This window comes from Lutjanus erythropterus, chromosome 18 (assembly GCF_056507025.1).
Source record: "Lutjanus erythropterus isolate fLutEry1 chromosome 18, fLutEry1.hap2, whole genome shotgun sequence".
In the NCBI taxonomy this organism is placed as follows: domain Eukaryota; kingdom Metazoa; phylum Chordata; class Actinopteri; order Lutjaniformes; family Lutjanidae; genus Lutjanus; species Lutjanus erythropterus.
Genome location: NC_139334.1, coordinates 10,032,214 through 10,052,837, shown reverse-complemented (window position 1 = coordinate 10,052,837; position 20,624 = coordinate 10,032,214). Strand labels below are relative to the sequence as shown.

Below are 20,624 nucleotides of genomic sequence, written 5' to 3'. Positions count from 1 at the left end.
CCTATATATATTTTCTATATATAGAAAGTCACCATTTGTTATAACACTGAAGTATAAGACTATAAAGACACTTAATAAAAAAAACCCCAGAAGTTGTGTGAGTAAAGGCATCAGTATCTCCCTCCAAAAACTACTGTTAGCCCCTGAAGCTATTATGCCTGTGTGTTTTCGTACCGAGATTTAGTCACAGAAAAACAGGTCTTACTCGTTCTTTCTCTTCACAGCTGATATTTAAAATTGTCCATTACAATAGCTGTTTCTCTGCTTGCTTGCTACACATTTTCAACACATCGTGACCAGTGTTTACAACTGGTGGGCAGCTTATCAGTAAAGATCAGCATCACACCAGTTTGAAATCATATTTTCTTTTTTTTCCTCCACAACACAAATATGTGGGTGTTTTTCAAAAATCTAATTTTAATTTTTTTTCTTTTAGTTTATTAGTTGTCCTTTTCACATACACTCTGGAAAATGCAATGGTATCCCCTGGGTCCGTGGTTGGGAAGGCTGACACTAAGCTCTTTCAAAGAGACAATGAATAAAAGGATGAGAGACGTGGCAGAGGATGTTCTATTATTCATGCCAAATGTATTTATTGACTAATTTTACAGTACACAATAAACACAAATCACCCCCTTGACCACGGCTCAGCAGTTTTGTGTACACTGCAACAATCATTCTGTTGCTATTAATGGTCCACTTCTCTCTATTCACTGACTGGATCATATTCCTCGAATAAACAATCACATGAAAACCCACTGGCTGACTGTTTCTCCAAGAAATTACAAAGTGGATGATACACAATCTGCACTAGTATTGGCAGAGAATACATCTACTATAAAGGTAAAATAAAACTGCTGTAAATGACTAATGTGGTAAAAGGTAGGTAGTTCTTAACTGCTATGAGCTGAGTTTTTTTTTTCTAACATATAAGTACAGCACGGCCCTTGTGGAAGAGGAGTCATCCCTCTCAGCGCTGTCTTTTCTTCTTCATGTGTTGGTGGTGGAATACCTCAGTGGGAGTAATGCATCCCAGAAGTAAAGACTCAGTCTGGATCAATACGCAGTCCGAGTAATACTCCATCCACACATCTTGTTTTCTCTTTCTTTCTGGTTAAGTCTTTTCTTCTTTTCACAGACAGCCACGCATCACAGGCACACGCCTTCGGGAGAAATGAAGAGATCTGTCCAGCCTAGTCCTTTCCCTTCCTCCCATCTCGCCTCCTCTTTCTTTATCTCTGTCTCCCCACAAGCGAGCTGGTCCCAGTGCTATACATGTCCAGGCTTGGACAGGTAGGCTATGAGGGCCACAACCACCCCCACATACATCCCTGTTCCAATGGTGATGGAAAGGGCAGCCAGGAACAGGGCTCTTCTGGAGCTCATTCCTGCTCTGGAGAAGTCTCCCTTAGCAATGGCCTTGCCAGTCTGACAAAACAAAGCAGAGAGTGAAATGAGCCGGTGTGTTACTCATCAGCACCGAGTGTATGAGTAGGTGTTAAGCCACAGTTAAAAGAGAGAAAACAAGAAATGCTCTCAGGGAGCCATTAGTTACCATGGCAATTAGGTCATTATCCCTCTGACAGTGACAAATGTGTTGTTTGGGTGTTTTGGTTTCCTATCAAAAAATGAGCCTGGCCTTTATTTATTCTTCTGACACATTATTTTCTGCTCCAGTATAATTGTGTCTGCAATTACTGAGGAGGATGTTGCAAACCCCCTAAGATGTGCTGTGCTTTGTTTGAGGTTGCAGAGCGTGAGCCTAATCTTTCCGGACCAGGAAGATACTGACATTAGGTGCAGCTATAATTACAAATGTGGTCTTGGCTATGGATGCGACAACTTAAAATTATATAATTGCTGTGCACCTCTCACACGGAACATGCCGCAGACCAAAACCTCAATGTTAATGGCTTTCCTAAAGTGAATATGAAGGACTGACAAGTGGGCCGAACCAACTGAATTTACGTAGTCAATCATCTGAAACAACTGCGAGGGGTGTCACAGGGTGGAAAATGGGCTGCGGTAGCACTGTGTCTGAGCGCTTGTGCTCGCTGACCTTAAATAGAATGCAGTGTAATCAGAGTTAATGACAGGCTTGAGGTCTCTGGGCCTTTACCTTGTGAGAGTAGTAAAAGGCAACGATGCCCAAGGGCCAGAAGCAGCAGAGCATGGAGAAGATGGCTAGGCCCAGGTAGTCCCGAGGGGGCAGCACGATGAAGTTGTCCTCACTCTCACTGTCACTGGAGCTGTCACTCTGGAAGACAGTGGGTTGATGAAGAATAATTAAATGTCAGAAAAGAAAAGGATGATGCACTTTTTACATGGATACTATGTACTGGATGCACCTGAATCCAAATTACTGAGGCAAGTAAAACTAGTGCCTGTAGTTGCTCATTGAAAAAAATCCAAAATGTAATTCAGTAACATTAAGAGTACTATTTTTTAATCAGTTCATTTTTACACAAGTGCTTAATTTTAATATTCTAATATTATTGGAATATGATAATGTTAATATAGATGTATAATATTCTACTGTGAACTGTAGTAAGATTAACACATCATGAAACATGAAAATGACATCATTACACTTTAAGATAATTCCCTTCAAATGAAGGATTGTTTTATACCTTTACTGTAAAGAGAGAAACAGAATCATTTTAAAATGTTTTTTCAGTCCCTAGTTTAGTTCAAAATAAAAATTAATTAAAGAAAGATGAAAAGTACATAACAAGGACGTGGAAATATATCTAAGTATTAATTATAAGCCAGCATTAAATCAACTTGATGCTTTGAAGGTGCAACACTGCATTGTCAATGAATACTGAGAAAGAAAATACAACATTTGCCTGATTTAATTTGATTAGATTTTTTTTAATCTAATAAAACTAATAAACGTTAGCCACACTGTGTGGCAGCTAATCTTATGGTGTGTGGTCTGAAATGAGTTGAGAGAGAGTTGTTCTTATGCTTTGTAGGATAATTTGTTCACAAAGCATGGCACAGAGTGTCACATGTCAGCAGCATTTGAAATATGATTTGGTTCTTGAAGAATGTGACGCCTTTAAATGGCTCATGGAACATTTTTTTCAGACAGTAAAAATTAAAGACAAGTAAAAACAAGACAAGCAAAATAATTTTGACTGTTGAGTATTTTCTTACTTTTAGACTAGCTGACTACCGTTCATACTTTTTCCAAAGTAAGGTCCCATAGGAGAGGAGAGGGATTTCCCATTTCTATAATAATGGAGAGGTTGACATGTATACATAGTCCGGTGTACTTTGGACATCTTCACTGTGGTGTAGCGTGACAACTCTTGCCCCCACCCAGGCCAGGCCAGTGTATCTGCCCTTGTTCCACCACCACCCAGGACAGGATGTGCTCAGCCAGCCAGAGAGGATTTGGTACCTCTGTCAACACCCACGAGCGGCCTGACAGATAACACAGGATTAACGGATTGTTCCATCATTGCACGGTGACAGGGGAAACAGCAAGAAGACAGCGTCATTTATGTGCTAAATTGCTTCTACGGCATGAGAGGCCTCCACCATCTCTCCTTCATGCACCCGGTGTCTTACCAGGCAATGAGTGTTCAACAAGCTCCCAATACTGTGCCTCAATACTCCAACTCAGGGCCACAATGGCTGAGTGGGCTAATGAATGAATGAATGAATGATAGATTCAAACGTTACTCAGACTACATTGGCACATCGCGCCTGCAGCAAGGATGGCAATGTGACTGCACAATGTGACCTTTAAGAGGACGCTGCCTTCTACTTCTCTCGGCTGTCCCAGAGACGGAGTGGATGTTTGTCTCAATAAATAGCCCCTGTGAGGAGCAGGTTTCATTTGTTAGTCCTGCTGCCCGCGGGGATCAATCAAAGTGGGGAAAAGGAAGGCACAAAATAGAAATCGATATGTAAGGCAGGAACTGGACCAACCATTTTAGAGGTAATTAAAGAACAGTCAGGGAGGCAGGCACTGAAAAAAGGAGCCATACATATCCGTTGACAACCAGATTTTTAAGCAAAATTTCCTCTTTTAGCTTCTAATCTGATCTTCATTTGCCAAACAACAGGTTTTAATGTAATTATTTTGTGCTATTTTCGGGGCTTTTCTGTGTAGAAACCTCATTTAGATGTTATTGGGTAGTGGAGGACAGCAGCGCTTTACTATCCAAACAGTTTCCAACCTTTAGCCAAGGAAAGATTATGAATCCCTCTGTTATCTGCTTTATGAACACTGTCCACCTGGACAGCCGGGTGTGATCCATCAAAACAGCAGCTGGTCATAACCACATAATCTGACATCACATGAATAAACCGGTGGGAACAAACAGCAGTAATCTCCTTTTATCTTTGTAGCAAGACCTGATAACAGCTCTGAGTGACTGGTGCATTCAGTCCTACTGACAGTCTGCCTGACACCGAGTCCAGCCGGCTGGGGACACACTCGCAGTCTGGTCTGATGCCAGTATAACTGATAGGGCTCCAGTGCCTTTAACAACCCTGTCACAGCTCTCTCTGAGGCCTCGTTAGAATCTGGAGGGGACAGTCGACTCTACAGCAGGGCGCACACAGACCCCCACACCCTGTTACTCGGGGCAGTCGCAGTGGCATCATCCATGTGCTCTTGATACTTCGTTACCTGCAATTTATTTTTTCTCTGTCACGTAGATGTCAAGCATCTGCAGAGAAAAGTTGTTGTTTTTTCATTGCTGGGCTAAAAAATGGAGCTTCATGGAAACCTACAGTGATGATATGGGTTGCCATAAGGAGTATAAAGACTGTTCTGCTGACAAAAACAAGCGGTTGAATTATGATGGGAAACTGCAACGAACTATATCCTGGAATTTAACGATGTCTATGAGACCTTCACCAGCTGTGCTCGCTCCTTCTTGTCTTCATTGTTGAGGAAGTCCACTAAGTCTAAAATAAAACTCAGCTGAGTTTTAATTCTAAACCAAAATGAGATTGAATTCTGTTCGAGAAAAAACTCAAATTGTCACAAAAGTATTAACTTTAAGCTTACACTTGATAATCAAGTTCCCCAAAGAAGAAACTTTCTTGTAGAAAGTTAAGGGTCAGATTCAACCCAGCTGAGTTTCATGATGCGTCTTTTCCATCTTTCACTTCAGTTGTTCCTGTTGAAATAGTGTGCCAGTTACTGTTACTGCTTTGTTTTTTAATCTCTGCCAGGTACAAGCCCGGAGGGGATCATGTGATCACTTGCATGTATATGTGTGTGAGTGCACATCCACAGCTGTATTCTGAAGGACCTCTGTGATTCTCAATTTAAAAAAAAAAAAAAAAAAACCTTGAAAAACCTTATCTTATGCCTCCACACCATCAAAAGCCATGGGCAGAGGTATATTTTTGGGTCTTTCCATTCTTGTGAACATAATGTCTTAAGGGCACCTTGAGGGAATTTCTTCAAACTTGACGCTGTTACCTCACTGTGCTCTAGGTCACTGTTTGAAATTGTTTTTAGCCATAACTCAAGAATTCATACTCTCATTAGGACAAAATTTTACACAAATGTCTAATGAAATACTATCAATGCTGGAGAATGACTGCTTAAAACATGCAATTATATTACAAATTAAATGGCATTGTAATCTTTTACAGTTACTAACAAAAATATGTAACTAAATTACAATTACTAATGAAAATGTTTGGCACTTACAAAGGGGTTACATTCAAATATTATTTTTGGGTTGCCTGGCGGGAATCTGAACTGTACTGAGTGCACTCTTTTAATTTTAATTATCATGCTCTGCTCAGCTCTGCTTAATTTAATATCTGGATTTACTCATTTTAAACTTTAAACTTTTAAACTCGATTAGTTTTTGTGATTCATAAAACAAATTAACCTTAGTAACACAATGCACACACACACACACACACACACACACACACACACACACACACACACACACACACACACACATTCAGACACACAGTAAGAGCAAGTGAAGAAACGCAGGTGTGGAGTAAAAAGTCTCATATTCCTGCTGGAAACCATACTTTCATCCGAGCACTGTTCATCAGATTCATTTGGTCTTTTGAATTGATACGGAATAACTTTAGCTCCAGGCTCACCTGCTCCGGCAGCCATGCATCAGCGGAGTCCTGCTTAATACCCTCACAGCACGGCATTACTTATGGCATTAATGGCAGTCGCTGCCACGTCTCTATCTATCTGCCAGGCCTCCAAGTGACAAGCGCTGGCGCGATCATCAGCCCAGTTAGGCCGCAATTCTTCTTCCTCTGCCAGCTCAGAGCCCTAGGTATTTCACAAACGTCCCTGGATGAAATTAGATTTTTAGCACTTCTGAAAAGACTTTTGCTCTTTTGCTGTCACGGTTTTCTTTGGAGAGCAAAGTTTTATTCCTAAAAGAACAATAGCCTGGATAGATAAACTCAGATGTGTCATTTTCTTAGAATGTAATTATAAAACAAAAGCGTACAATTACCCCACACTGGAGTTGAGAGACTCCAGTAAATTGACCATTTAGAGAACAGAGTGAGAAATGAGCGTGAATCACACTGGCAGTCTATTAAAATGAAATAATGAAATAATAAGCATCAGTATAAACGCCATGACTCACTTTCTGCTGAAAGATGGCCCTGACAGCTCTGAGTAAGTGTTATAACGCCTTTAATTTCATATAGCAACTCAATATTCTAATTACTCTGTCAAACACTGCCAAACGGCTCTTACTTGTATCAATTTGTTCTTTAACGTGTGTAGTCACACTAATTATCCCCATATAGCTTGTAGCAGGACTGAGAGACCTGAGTATATTTCTCCCTACATCAAGGATACAATTGAAAATTATAGTATAGTGCAGTGACCCAGTTTATAAGACATCTACATGTCCAAATAAAACTCCACTAAAGCACTATAAACTGTGATGTATGTATATATGTAAGACTTATCCTTTTTTTTTTTTTTGGTGTGTTCTCTGACCTCATACTCAGGACCCTGCTCCTCCTCCACCTCGTATGACACAGTCTGGATCTTCACATCCTTCTCCCCTTGTACGCTGTCCAGAGCATTTTCTGTGGAAACTCCGTCCAACACAGTGTCCTTACTCTCTGTGAATGTGGTCTCAAAGCTCTCGCTCTTGGAGTCCTTGCTGTGGAGACTCACGTCATCCTTGTACAGGATGAAGTTGGGCCGATAGAAGGCCTCCACGGCCAGGTGCAGGGACGTGGCATCCAAGAACTGTTGAGTCTTATGCTTGCCATTAGTGTCAGTGTAGTAGTAGCCAATGAGGCTGTCCTGGTAAGGCTGGCTCGGGTAGTCACACTGGTAACCCTGGTAGTCATTGGGAACTGCGTGCCTGCTGGTTTTGTCCAGCAGGGGGTTCTGGAGCTCACTCAGGCTCTCCATGATGGCAGCTTCAAACGTCTAGAGGATCAGTCCAAAAGATTTGGCAGTCTGGCAGCTGGAAATACATATTGAGTACAATTAAATTTGATTAATAGAAACTTGAAAGGGACAGCTCACCTCAAAATAAAAAAATTACATGTGTTTCTTCGTACCTGCAGTGCTATTTGCCCATCTAGATTGTTTTGGAGTGAGTTGCAGAGTTTTGGAGATGCCTGCCCTCTCTCAAATGTAATGTAACCAGATGGCACTCGGCTTGTGGTGGTCAAAGCGCCAAAATGAAAAAAATAATAAAAAAAAACGCTTGAAACTCAACAGCAATGTCTCTTTGCAGAAATCATGACCCAGTTACAGAGAAAGGGAGTAATCAAGTACACATACTTCATTCCTGTCCTTAGTAATGTTTTCAGGTATCTGTACATTCTTCAAGTATTTATTTTTCAGAAAGCTTTTTACTTTTACTCTCTACATTTTAACACAAATATCTGTACTCTTTACTCCCTTCATTTTCAACTGGATTGTTATTGCATCATTGCATACCAACTTTCCAACATCACAACTCATCTCAACCCCAATGGATGGGAAAGTAACACACAGAAAAGATGGTGTATCCATCAGTGCATATCACACATAACAGACGTTAACAAGACAAAAACTATATAAAAAACATAAGTCGAAGCAGACAAGAGAGGGAGGCTCAATAACTTTTTTTTACACTTTTTCTTGAGTAAAAAAGTAGAATCGGTACTCCTACTCCTACTGGAATAAAGAACGTGTGTACTTTTGCCACCACTCACTGGGTACTGAAGATAATACACAAACCTTGTTGCAAGCAGTTTCATGAAGGAGCTACTTTATTTCTACTTTTCCCCAATATCGAAGGAAGTGTGCATCTACTCATGGAAGAGAGGCTCATGTTCATGATGTTGCAGGATGTAAACATTAATGGTGTCCTCCTTGGCTGAGCTGTCAACTCTGTCCTTCCTTTTTCCTTCCTTTTTGAAATTGCTCACAACAAGGTTTGTGGATTATCTTAAGTAACCAGATCATGAATCCTGGAAAGAGACTTTGCTTTTGAATGTTTTTTTTTTCATGTTGTTTTGTGGCTTTTGCCTGGACTGGATAGCTGTGAGGACAGGAAACAGAGGGGATGACATGCAGCAAATGGCTGCAGGTGGGAGTCAAAGCCACAGGACTGTGATTTTAGGACATGGGGTGCACACTCTTTTTGGTGCTTTGAGCACCACCAGCTGAGTGCCATGTAGTTCATGGATCTCAGATGCATGAATAGCACTACAAGCCAGAGGAAAAATATGTATTTTTGATTTTGGGGTGAACTGCCCCTCTAAAAAAGAAATAATAAGCAGTTCAATTAAATTATGGCACATTCTTGGGAAAATACAGTTAATCTTAGGTGCAGTTGAGCTTTCCAGTCAGACCCAACATTAGGTTTTTCATAGAACATGAATTCAGTGGAGGAAATATTTCATCTTGTTTGGCAATCAGCATTCCTCTCGCAGATTCTCACCCGTCTGAGCCATAAAATCACCATCTGCTGCATGTTCAACTGTTGCATCTCACACCCTCAAATTCACATAAACATGTAGGGGAAAAAATATATCCCACATATCACAGCGGGCTATATGGAAAACCAGGGAAAGTGTGGCAGGTGCTGCTGTACTTTGCACTGCATACTAATGACTTTGGCCTCCCTGACTCCTGTGACTGAAGAGTGGGTTAAATGAGTGGAAGTTAAAAAATTAGTGGTTTATCTGCTTAAAAAAAAAAAAAACGCACAGTAACACTGTCAGGAGAGGCCGTCACTAAGGCAACAAGTCTGCCAATGAGATGTCATGTGATTTGAGCATGTGAGAAAGCAAATACACTACTTTGTTTTGCAAATCCAGCACCAGTGGCCTGTCCCTTTTGGCCAACAAAGACCTTATCCATCAAATACATCTAGCATTCCATGTAGAGCACCAATAACTAGTCAATAAATCAATTAGTCGATTGAAAGAACATTAGTTGCGAAATATTTTGATAAGCGATTTATTGTTTCAGTCATTTTTCAAGCAAAAAAGTCAAACATTTGCTGATTCCAGCTTCTTAAAGGCATAGTTCAGATTATTCAACGAGGGGTTGTATGAGGTACTTAATAATCGTCAGGGTATTACCAGCAGTAGATGGCGGTCGGCACAACCTCAGTTTGGAGAAGCAGAGAGGAGCACCAGGATGGAAGGTAAGCAATGTACTGCCGTGAACAGGGTCAGCAAAAAGTGTATTTGAACCACTTGATGAAGTCCACCTAAAAAAATCAGCATCAGTTCAATTGTCAGCTGCATTAAGAATGTTTTTGCTGCTTTACCTTGCTGTCTTTTCTTATGGAAAACCACTGTTATATAAGCCAAGTGTTATTCTCTCTAAACCAACCAAACTCCATAGGCAAAATCTGTCATTTTACCTCACAGAACACTGGACTTGCAGGTCTACTGCTACCTAAATCTGTTAGATTTTTTTTGTCTTACTTGGGACTTCGGTGAAACTGAACTATCCATTTAAGACACACAACAACACAAACCCTAACCAACTGAAGCGACGCTACACCAGGGCCTCCTGTGCTCTGCAAGGTAAAATTACTAACTTCACCTATGGAGTTTGGTTGGATTGGAGAAAGCGCTATTTGGTTTATGGCAGTCTCCTTGGCAGAAAAGGCTTTCTGATGGCAACATACAGCAGTGAAAATATTCTGAGTACACTTAAACTGATTTTGATTTTTTTAAGTGCGCTAAAATATGCTTTGCTGTTGACCCTGTCCATAGCAGCACATTACCATTGGTGGTACGCAAGCTCCCGTTAGTGGTACGCAGAGGGATATCAGAAATGTTTTTAAGAAATTAAATAAATCAATCAAAAAAGAAAAGAAAAAAAAGCATATACAAAATATTTGATGACTGAGATGTAATTTAAAATAAGTATTTTTCTTTCTTGTAGTTTTGTCTCAGTATCAGCTTTCAACATAATCACAAACATACATATAGAACATGCATACATCATCCATGGTTACTCTAAACTGTAATGGTAAGATACTAAGTGGAGGTAAAATGAAATGGATCCTACGATTAAGAGAAGTGCAGACCTGCTCACACTACACAGCAAAAAAAAAGAAAAAAAAAAAAAGAAAGAAAACAGTATGATGGTACTCAGAGGGCTCAGTATTAGCTTCTGCGCTTGTACTCCTGCTGCTTCTCCAAACTGGTAGCTTTCTGACCACCATCTACTATTACAACAGACTATTGATAAGCACCTCATACAGCCCCACAACAAATAACCTGAACTATCCCTTTAAATGTGAAGATTTGCTGCTTTTCTTGAAGAAAATCTTTGGATTTTGGACTGTAGGTTGGACGAAAGAAGCAATTTGAAGACAACACTTTGGGCTCTGGTAAAAAAAATTAATCACACACAAAAAATAAATAAATAAATAAATAAAAAATCAATAGGCTAATGAAAGTATTGGCTAGTTGCGGCCCTAATCCTCCGACTTATGATGAAACAAGATAATAGCCACAAAGCTGCAGCTGCATTATATTTTGGAAATAGTAGAAAGTAACAAAATCAAGTAATTTCATGCTGTTTAGTTGAAAGTGAGGTGAGAAATGACCCACTGGGTGGAAACACACAAGAACATTTAGAGATTTTTTCTCACATTAGAGGTAAAGCAGGGTTTGATTTATGAGGTTTGGGAGTTGATTGAGCTGCACAGACCTGGACACAAAAATACAGGGCCCCGGCAAAATAACCCAAAAATGTAACGCCATCTAGTGCACCATTACTAACTATAGCCTCAAGACTTGTATCAATGTCTCAAAAAAATTACAAAATAAAAGCCCTCACACTGCTGATATATATTGTTTTTGTTTGCAGTATATTTCTTACATACGATTCCTGCCCTGTAAAGACATGTAGATCTACAGAAGACCTTTGGCCCCTGTGACCCCTGGAGAACAAAAGCTCATGCAGTCACAGTAGCTGTTTGACGTGGAGAAGCAGCATGAATAATGTGGGCCAGTGGCTGAATCTGAGCCCACACACACACACACACACACACACACACACACACACACACATCCAGAGACTCTTAGTATCTCCCAACACCGTGTGTCCTGCGGTCTCCATTCTCACATGCTTTTTCTGAAGCTCTCCAGATAACAGGGAATTCCATTACACACTACATTAGACAACAAAAACCACATCCCACAGCCACAAATAATTCATCTGACAGGAGGAGATGATGATGTGCACTTAGCATGTGTGTGTGTGTGCTTAGACTCCACAGTTATTAATAATCATGAGCACACTCTCTGCCTTCTGTCTCTGTTTTAGTCTATTTAGAACATTTTTCATACATACATTTGTCACTATCCTTATTTCCCTCACCCACAGAAACATATATATTTCAGTGTTGATGAGATCAGACCTTTTTTTCCTCATAAAACTGCAAATACTTCCTTTACAAATGTTATGAGCTGATCATGAGGGAAATCTGTTTATTTTTTCACTGTTTTGTTTTTTCGTATCAAAAAAAGACCTCGTATCTACCCTGGAAAAAAACAGACCGAGAATATTTTTTGCATACTAGCTCCGAAAACCATCTTACCTGTAGTGGAAAATCCTCCCGCAGCTTTGTTCAGCATCGTTCCTCGGCGCAAACTCATTCGATGGAGACAGACCTTTCTACTTCACATTATTTTCAGTTTTAAGATGAAAACAAACATATGGCATCCGTTTAAAAGGGAAGTTATTCCGTCTTTGTGACAATGGACTTTGGTCGCGGAGCTCTGCCCGCCATGGCACCGCCGCTGCGTCTGACAGGTAGATTTTACGCACAGTATCACACTGAGCTCAGGCTCCAAAACAACTCCGGCAGAGGCTGAGCTCACTCCAGCCAACTGATTGGCTGCGTGAGGCGCGCTGCACACTCCAATACCGAACACGGATTTGACATTTCCAAACTCTTCTTGCCTTGCCTGGGCGTCTTCCTCCATCCCAGTGTCTCATCGTGTGCTGGCTGGGGTGTTTTACGCCCCCCTCAGAGGTGCTTTTTTTTGTAGAGAGTCCTTTGGAAACAGGTTGGCTGCCTCCTGGGAGCCACTGTTTTAGGTCCTAGGGGAGAACGGGGACAACTGTAACATTTTTTACATTTTCCTTCATGACTTACAGAATACTTGAAATACACTAGTCATCTTTTGATATAAGATGCATACTGTTAATAATACAATTGATATATTTTTACTAATAAGGTTACTGCAAAAGCCCCTTTTAGACTGGGCAAACAACCACTAATATATGGCTTTTGTTTTCAGTGGGAATGAGTACAATCAGCATTAAGTCCCTTGTCAAATGACGGTATTTATGTGAACGTGACAGTGGTTACGATGATTCTCACCCCTTGCAGGCAGAGACAATGAAGACTTGTTGGTTCCATCAGTAATTTCTGTGATTCATCTGATTCTTTTTCATACATTTGTGCTACTTGGCTCAACTCAGTTTTACTCATTGTGTCAGCCCAGCGCCCTCTTTATGGGCTTTAAATTCTTACCAATAAAAGTGCTGTTATTGTCTCTATTTGTAAAAAAAAAAGTAAATTATGAATCACAAAATGTTTGGTTTTCATCAGCAGTAACATGACTCCTATCGAACTGACAGCACACATGAGTACAAACAGAGAGAAACTAAACTTCAAACCACAGATATTCAGTTAGAAGCGACAAAAGTACTGACAGCTGAACAAACAGACACTTAAAAATGCCTTTCTCTCTGCTCTCCTGCACACACAGGTTGAGTCTTGACTTCTAGTGCACATCAGAAAAAAACAAAACAAAAAACAGGTAAACTCGTTCAATCCACGTATAACAGTATAATGCACTATGCAATATAATATTAAAGTCAGAGTGTTACAATTGCCCCATTGATGAAGAGTACAGTACAGGACAGTCGATGACAATTGTAATACTGAAAAATAAAACGTCATATTAACCCAGAGTTGCTAAATAAAAGCACACCTCAAAGTAATCACATTACTGGTGCTTAACAGTGTGCTTACACTGGGCCAGTATCTTCCAAACATGGTTCATGTCTCACACTAGTTAGCAACAGTTAGATTAACATAGTTTGTTCATGTTAATTTTTAACTAATAAATTGGAGATAAAATTGATGTAAGTTTAAATTTGAGCATGTGCAGAGTAAGTCTATCACTCTAGCTTGTTTCTGATTGGAGGAATTAAGTGGTTACTAGTCCCCCGTGTTAAATTCCCCCAGTTCCCATCCTCATAAGCTCTGTGTCCTGAAATAGTTTCATTGCTTGTATTTTTTGCTTGCTTAACTGAATGTTAAAGTGTCATTCTTCGCCACTGAGAACAGCCAGTATTGTTAAAAACACACATCACACAGATGATTTTTCTACTTCTGATATATGACTTTCAGGATTCCCCTTCTTCACATAATTTCAGCTCTGTTTCAGATAAAGTGCCAGTTACCTTAATTTCCTCGTCCCTTGTCTCTATGATGTGCGTGGCCGTGAAACGGTTCCAAATATAGCCTAGGAATAAGCCACTATTAAATTCATTGCACATTTATATTTGATTAATATTTCAGACAAATCCCATGCATTTATCATGAGCCTGCCAATTTGCTTGTGCCTTTAACCCCACTCTGCTAAGCTGCTTATGATTCCATGCCACAATTTATCATTGTAAACACTGTTTACATAACATTAATACAGATGTATTTCCCATGCAAGCAAATGGGTGACATAATAGATTCCACACAGCAGCACAACTAAGCCTTATTTATTTTGATCCCACTGGAGAATAATAATGACATAACTACAGTATTTAGAGGGCCACCGTCTGTGGTTTAGACACATGTAAAAACACACTAAAAACAGTGAAGCTGCAATGCCACGCCAAGAACTAAAAGACTGATATACAGCCACCGAACCCTGGACACATATCTTATTCAGAAGGAGCACTCTGTTCCACAGGCTCATAAAAATGTCTGGAGTTAATAATGTGCAAGCCCAGGCTCTGTCACTTTCACTGGGAGATGCATTAAGGTGCTGATGGACACTTTATGGGGGAAACATGGGGCTGCATTTATAAGACTGGGCACACATAAGCTGCGTCCCTCCCTGAGTCACCTTGTGTTCACATGCACGAGGCGACGTGGCATAACAGCCCCGCCGTCTCCATGATGGATACCCCTCCCTCAGGAGACGAGTATATTAGTAAAGGAGGCGAGGAGGGGACCAGAACCTGCAACCGTTTATCCATTATTCCTCTTTCTCGTCTCTCTCACGCTCCATCAGCCTTCACAGCAGGATTTAGAGTAACATTTTCTAATGAAGACCTGCATCAAAACGGCACAAGAACAACACGTCCAAATCTAAAATGTGGCACCACAAAAGCGTAACCAGAATCGCTCAGTGGTGCCACATTAAGCATGGTTTATGAGAAGAGAAGATTTCTCCTCGGACCAGGCTTTTGCCAGCTTTTTCTCTAGATGGACTGTGAATATTTATGGTCCTCACTGTGCCCCCTTCTTCTGCTCCATTTTCCACTCTATATTTAGGCACTGTGTCACTACAGAGCAGATGCACTATTTGTCAAGTACTTTTTTCCCTCAGAGTCATGTAATTTCAGGAAACAAAAAGATTATTGGAGCTGAATATGCAGGTATTCATGTGCAGTTGATTGACGAATAGCAACACTGAAGCAGAAAGTGTTCTCCTGACGTTCCTCCGCCTCCATCTGATATCTCAGCCAACTCTTGACACCGTGAACTTTCCTAAGGCCCATTAACCAGCTTTAATCATTTAAACACTTTTGGGAATTAATCAGCCTAATCCGATTGGCAGAGAAAGTATCAAACCACTTAATTTGATCTGGCCTAGCCGGCTTTTGCGAAGAAAAGAGGGATTTAAGCAGCTTTTCCCATGTGGCTGTTCTGTGCATTATTTCGTGTTTGATTAAATACATAAACAAAGCGTGTGCCAATAGAGGACCTCTGACCACTGACACAGCCCGTGGGAATGATGACATTAAGGCCAAAATATACAATTAAAGAGACAGTTAACCTCAATTCAAATATGTATTTCCACTGTCTTGTAGTGCTACTTACCCATCTTGATAGTTTTGGTGCTGGTTGCTAGTTTTGGAGATATCAGCCATAGACATGTCTGCCATCTCAAAAAATATAAAGGAACCAGATGGCACTCAGCTTGTGGTGCTCAAAGCACCAAAAAATAGATTTAAAAAAACTCAACCACGTGTCCAGAAATTACAACCCAGTTACTCAAGATAATTCACAGATCTTGTTGTGATTATTTGTGTTTTGGTGCTTTGAGCAAGCTGAGTGCCATCGAGTTCCATTCAAGAAGGCAGACAGTATGGATTTTTTTCTCACTGCGGTAAAAAAGTAGAATCAAGAAGAGTCTTGTCTCATGACACCTTGGGTTGAGTCTGTCAGCCAATCAGAGGCTGTATTCCTGATTTGTCTTGTGTGGCAGCACTGATGTATTAATAGATCCACATGCTGATCTTAAACACACTGTGCAACAGAATGACATGAAACTGACCCTTCAAAATAAAATTTTCGATCAGGATGGCTATGAGCTCAACCCTGTGGTAGATGTTACATGGCCTTGGTATTGCAGTAATGTGGTTGTCATCACAGCCCTAGAGACATCTCTATGACTGATATCTATAATACAGTCTAGATAGATAAATAGCACGACCAGTAAGAGGAAAATCTTGGGATGAACTGTTCCTCTAAATCTGTCTGGATACTTGGTAGTTCCTATTTGCAGCATAATATCGAGATATTTGTGCATTTACAGCACAATTTCAGACCAGCATTGTATCTGTCTCACTTGTCTCATGTCAAAAAGAGTCAAGCAGTTTTTATATCTGTGGTTATTTCCACTGCAAACATCAGGTGCTGTGTGAGGACCTCATGCATTTGGCCAAAGAGGTCAGTTTGCAGAAAGCAGTGGGACTTCAATCCCTGCAGCGCCGGGTTCAGGTGCAAGAGCAGGAGGAGGTGCGGCATATATGGGAAGGTTTTGGCAGTAACAGAGGGCTGGAGCTCCTACCAGACCTGGAGATACGCTGCAAGCCTCCAACTGAAAACTCTCAGTGGAAAAGCAAACGGCAGCAGCTAAATACTGCCTCATATTCACCACCACCTGACTCAGGGGTACAATGAGCTGGCCACGAAGGGGATGGCAGCGTCACGTCCTGTTCTGGGCTGAGAGAGAGTATGTAAATCAGAGTGGGTGATGAATAAGATAGTAGGTAGGTGGGGAAATAAATAAAAGATCCAGCTGAACAGCTTCAGGCAGTGGATATTTCTTCCAAAGGAGCAAATTGAGCTTAAGAGCCGACAAGCACAACAAAAGCTCTTTTATATAACTCAGTTTGTTTACAATAAAACGCTGCTATCTTGCTGCCACAGAATTAATTTCAGAGCTGTAATACAGAACTTCACTTTAGTTATTTGTTAAGGTCTGATAGTGAAGCCAGGCGGTCTGCAGGGCATTATAGGAAATGGATTTATTGCCCTCTTACATCCCGAGAAAATGAAAATGAGTTTGACTCCTACAGTAGGTTGTCATAATGAAAAACATAATAGTCGGTGAATGCCAACATTATGAGAAGCAATTTCATTAAAGTGTTAGAAAGTTGCACAGTATGTGACTTTTCAAGGTCCTTCTACAAATGTTCAATCAGAATATTAACAGTATGTGTCTGGAAGTTGGCCCACGTCTGTGTGCCGACCGGTGCAAGGGGGGGGAATGGATGTGCAGGGAGTCCCGAGGGACTGGCGGAGGCTTTTTGGCTTCGCAATTTTCCAACACACAAATGCAATATGTGTCGAATTAGCTGAAAGCGCTCCATCAGGAGGGGAGAGGTCGGAGTTTGTCATCCACAATTTCAGACAGAAGCACCACTTTGTAGCGCTTCCCTTCACCTATAAGCACATATTCCTTTAGCAGTGCTTGAAAAATGCAAAGCGTGCAACTTGGGAGAGATCCGGCGTGGAGGCGCAGTAGTTAACGTCAATCATAATTGGACTTCCTCCCACAGAAGGAGAGCGAACGAGGACAGTGGGGAGCTTCTCTTCTTCACAGATCGCTGGCAGTGGTACAGTAGCCGACTGTTCCACTCGGTAGAGACGCCGCGTGCAGATTAATGGCATCCTCCATAGCAAGATTTGAAAACTTCCATTAATGGAACACCAATGATAATTTATTTGGACAGCTGAGCTGCTTCTCTGTGAATAATGAAGTGGCCTTGGGATCATTAATATGATGGATTCCCTCTAATGTGGGGATGCTGTGCCAGAAGTCCTTGCTGTTAAAAAAAATATATAATAGCTGTGTGCTCTGTTTGCATTATTGATTTTCAGACTGAAAACAGGCATGATTTGATACTGAAACTCTGTCTCTGTCTGTCTGTCTGTCTGTCTTTAAAGGGATTAAGTAATTTTTGAGAAATAATACCTCAGAGGATTACCATTTAAAACTAATGAACAGCACATTAATCCTGTGGAGTGTCTTTGCAGGTATACCAGGTGATGAGTCAGCCAGCCATGACAGTCTGCTGTAAGACTTGCAGGGAAATGGTTTTATTCACAGTCTATCCCATCAGTCTAATAAGAAGAATTAACAATTTAATGTGTCCAACTCTGCCAGAGCTGAAAGCCCCTGGTGTGTCACAGGGCCAGCCTGCATATGTTAGAGCTCTCCGCTTTAGGATTTTCCATTAAACCTATTAAACCGTCTATTAAACGGCGGAGGATTTAGCATTGTGTCTTCAATATGCTTCTGAGCAAAACAGAGCTGAGACGAAGCCAGATTTCCCAGTGTGTCAGTGGTTGTGGGACTGCTGTGGAAGGGCTATAAATAGGTGATCGTATAGAAGCTGCTGCAGGTTAAGCAGAGGAGCTCGCTGAGGGCCGGGTGACTCATCGCCCTGTCTCGTTGCATCATGTCAGTTACCTGGTGTCTGCACCTGTCACTGCACCCCCCACCACCACCTTAAAAACCACTGACTTGCACGCACAACAACTAGAGCCTGTTGAAGGGTGCATTACTGCAGTCTACTAAACAAATATTTCCCCCAGTGTATTAGAGCAGCTATAATCAATATTTATGTAAGTGCAATGAATTAAATTACTTTGTGTAAGGTGAAAGGAGTTGATTTACTGGCTTGTCTGACAACAGAATGTTCTACTTTGAAATTCCCATTCCAGTCCAGAAAGTCTGGTTTTGCTTTGGCCTGTGTGATTTTACTGACTTCATTCACTTTACATTTATGTTGAATGTTCACCGTACTGGACACATACACAGACAGAACCCATTAGTTCTGTTTATACAACTCTCTCTCAAGTTTACTGGACTGTTTGATGCTTTTTAGTACAAAGTGATTTTGCCCCAGACTGCAGATTGCTGCACCAATACATTACCTAAAACACCTAAAATATGTATTTTCCGGTTAACAGGATTATTGCTAATCAATAACTTTTCTACCTCATCAACATTTCGCTATGTGGCCAGCAACTAAATTAATAGCCCATCATGTTCTGCATACATGATGTCAATAGACAACAAGTCATGTACCAAAATTTTCATAGGCTTTCTGAATTATTGCTCTGACTTTGTGTGGCGTTCACATGAACTTCCCTATTTTGTAGCTCATTCATTCATTTTCTGCAACCGCTTGTTCCCAAAGGGTCACGGGCTGCTGGAGCCTATCCCAGCTGACATTGGGCGAGAGGCGGGGTTCACCCTGGACAAGTCACCAGTTCATTGCAGGGCTGACACATAGAGACAGACAACCACTCACACTCACATTCACATTCACACCTACGGGCAATTTAGAGTCACCAATTAACCTAGCATGCATGCCAGTTGGTAACAAATTTTTCCAATTATTACAGTACTTAAATGACATAACCTTGGTGCCTTGAGTTCTGCTTGTATGTACATTGCATATTTTCCAACATACAGCCATCATACATCATAATATGTCCGTCACATCACAGCAGATCTGGCTGGCCAAGCACATCTGGTACCTGAACGGGATTAGTGACAAACCCATAGGGAGTTTCTATCAACACTACAGTGTTTAAACAAATTTCATCCAATTATTTTGATTTTGTGACCCGCATCTTTACTCTTTTACTCTCACAGCAGGCAACTGTTTTCAACAAAGAAGCTATAAAACTCATTTTTATGCTACCCAGCACCAGATAGCAGACAAAATTAGCGACTAGCTGGGGAACAATGTGGAGCATTTAGCAGTTAAACAGCATGATATTGCCCTCAGGTGTTAGTCAAGATCAGAAGCTGAAAAAGTGAATGTTGCACCTTCATTCATCATTTGTTGCAAACAGGCACATGTTTAGCCACAACAGCTTTATATGTCAGTGTTGTGTTCACAGCTTGTTTCCACTGTCTCTATATAGCCCAAAAAATCTGAAGGGTTAGGGAGACCATAACTTCACTACCAAAGCTGTTTGAAAAGTTGAAGCACAGTGAAGACATTTTCTGCTGAAGCCTAGATTGTTTTGTCTTAACTGTAGATTTAGCTAGCTTAGCTCCCCAGCCCTACTGCAGTGCTGGCATTTGTGAGTCCTGATAAAGACTGGTTTGTTTACGAAAGTCTACTGCCTTTGTGCATTCAGCAGCTCATCTAGAAAGTCTTTATCAGTGTATTACAGTTTTTGTTGTGCACAAAGTCATTTGGCACTTTGTGAACAATAAAACTAAACTGCTGAGGTAAAGATTGTAGTAGATTGCATACTTTTCTGCAATGTAATATGTTTGAAAACCATATTCTGCAGAAACAAAACCTGAAAAACTAATTATTTCAATTCATGAAGCTTGCATTATGTATGTGCTGTAAAAAAAAAAAAAAACTCCTCCTCTGCTTCCCCCTCTGATTTGAATCAATAGCAACACGTTCCCTAATGTTCCTCTTTAATGTTCTTCTCCAAGCTGTAATTTCAGGTGGGTTTATTATCTGAGCTTTGGCAGGCAGCCGTTGTGCCCTTATTTAAAAAGCTATTTTCAGTACACACTGTCACTGCGGCTGGTGTTGTGACTAATAAACAGTACAAGAGACCCTGGGATTCCTGTGGGTGTCAAAAGGTCAGGAGGAACTA

The 20,624-nt window shown here is 40.8% G+C and overlaps 1 protein-coding gene across 2 annotated transcripts; it reads right to left on the bottom strand.

Moving 5' to 3' along the window:
- Nucleotides 1-568: 568 nt before the first annotated feature.
- LOC146310637 (synapse differentiation-inducing gene protein 1-like) lies at nt 569-12,419 on the bottom strand. Of its 2 annotated transcripts, XM_084742458.1 has the most exons (5): nt 12,054-12,419; nt 7,552-7,651; nt 6,974-7,454; nt 2,120-2,257; nt 569-1,428 (listed from the first exon to the last, which is right to left on the bottom strand). In XM_084742458.1, exons 3-5 carry the CDS (start codon nt 7,397-7,399, stop codon nt 1,270-1,272), a joined length of 723 nt encoding a protein of 240 aa, XP_084598584.1. In that variant the 5' UTR covers nt 7,400-7,454; nt 7,552-7,651; nt 12,054-12,419; the 3' UTR covers nt 569-1,269. The 2 variants fall into 2 exon arrangements, with proteins under 2 accessions (XP_084598584.1, XP_084598583.1); XM_084742457.1 differs by lacking the exon at nt 7,552-7,651 and having other exon boundaries at nt 12,054-12,417.
- Between the last annotated feature and the right edge of the window lie 8,205 nt (nt 12,420-20,624).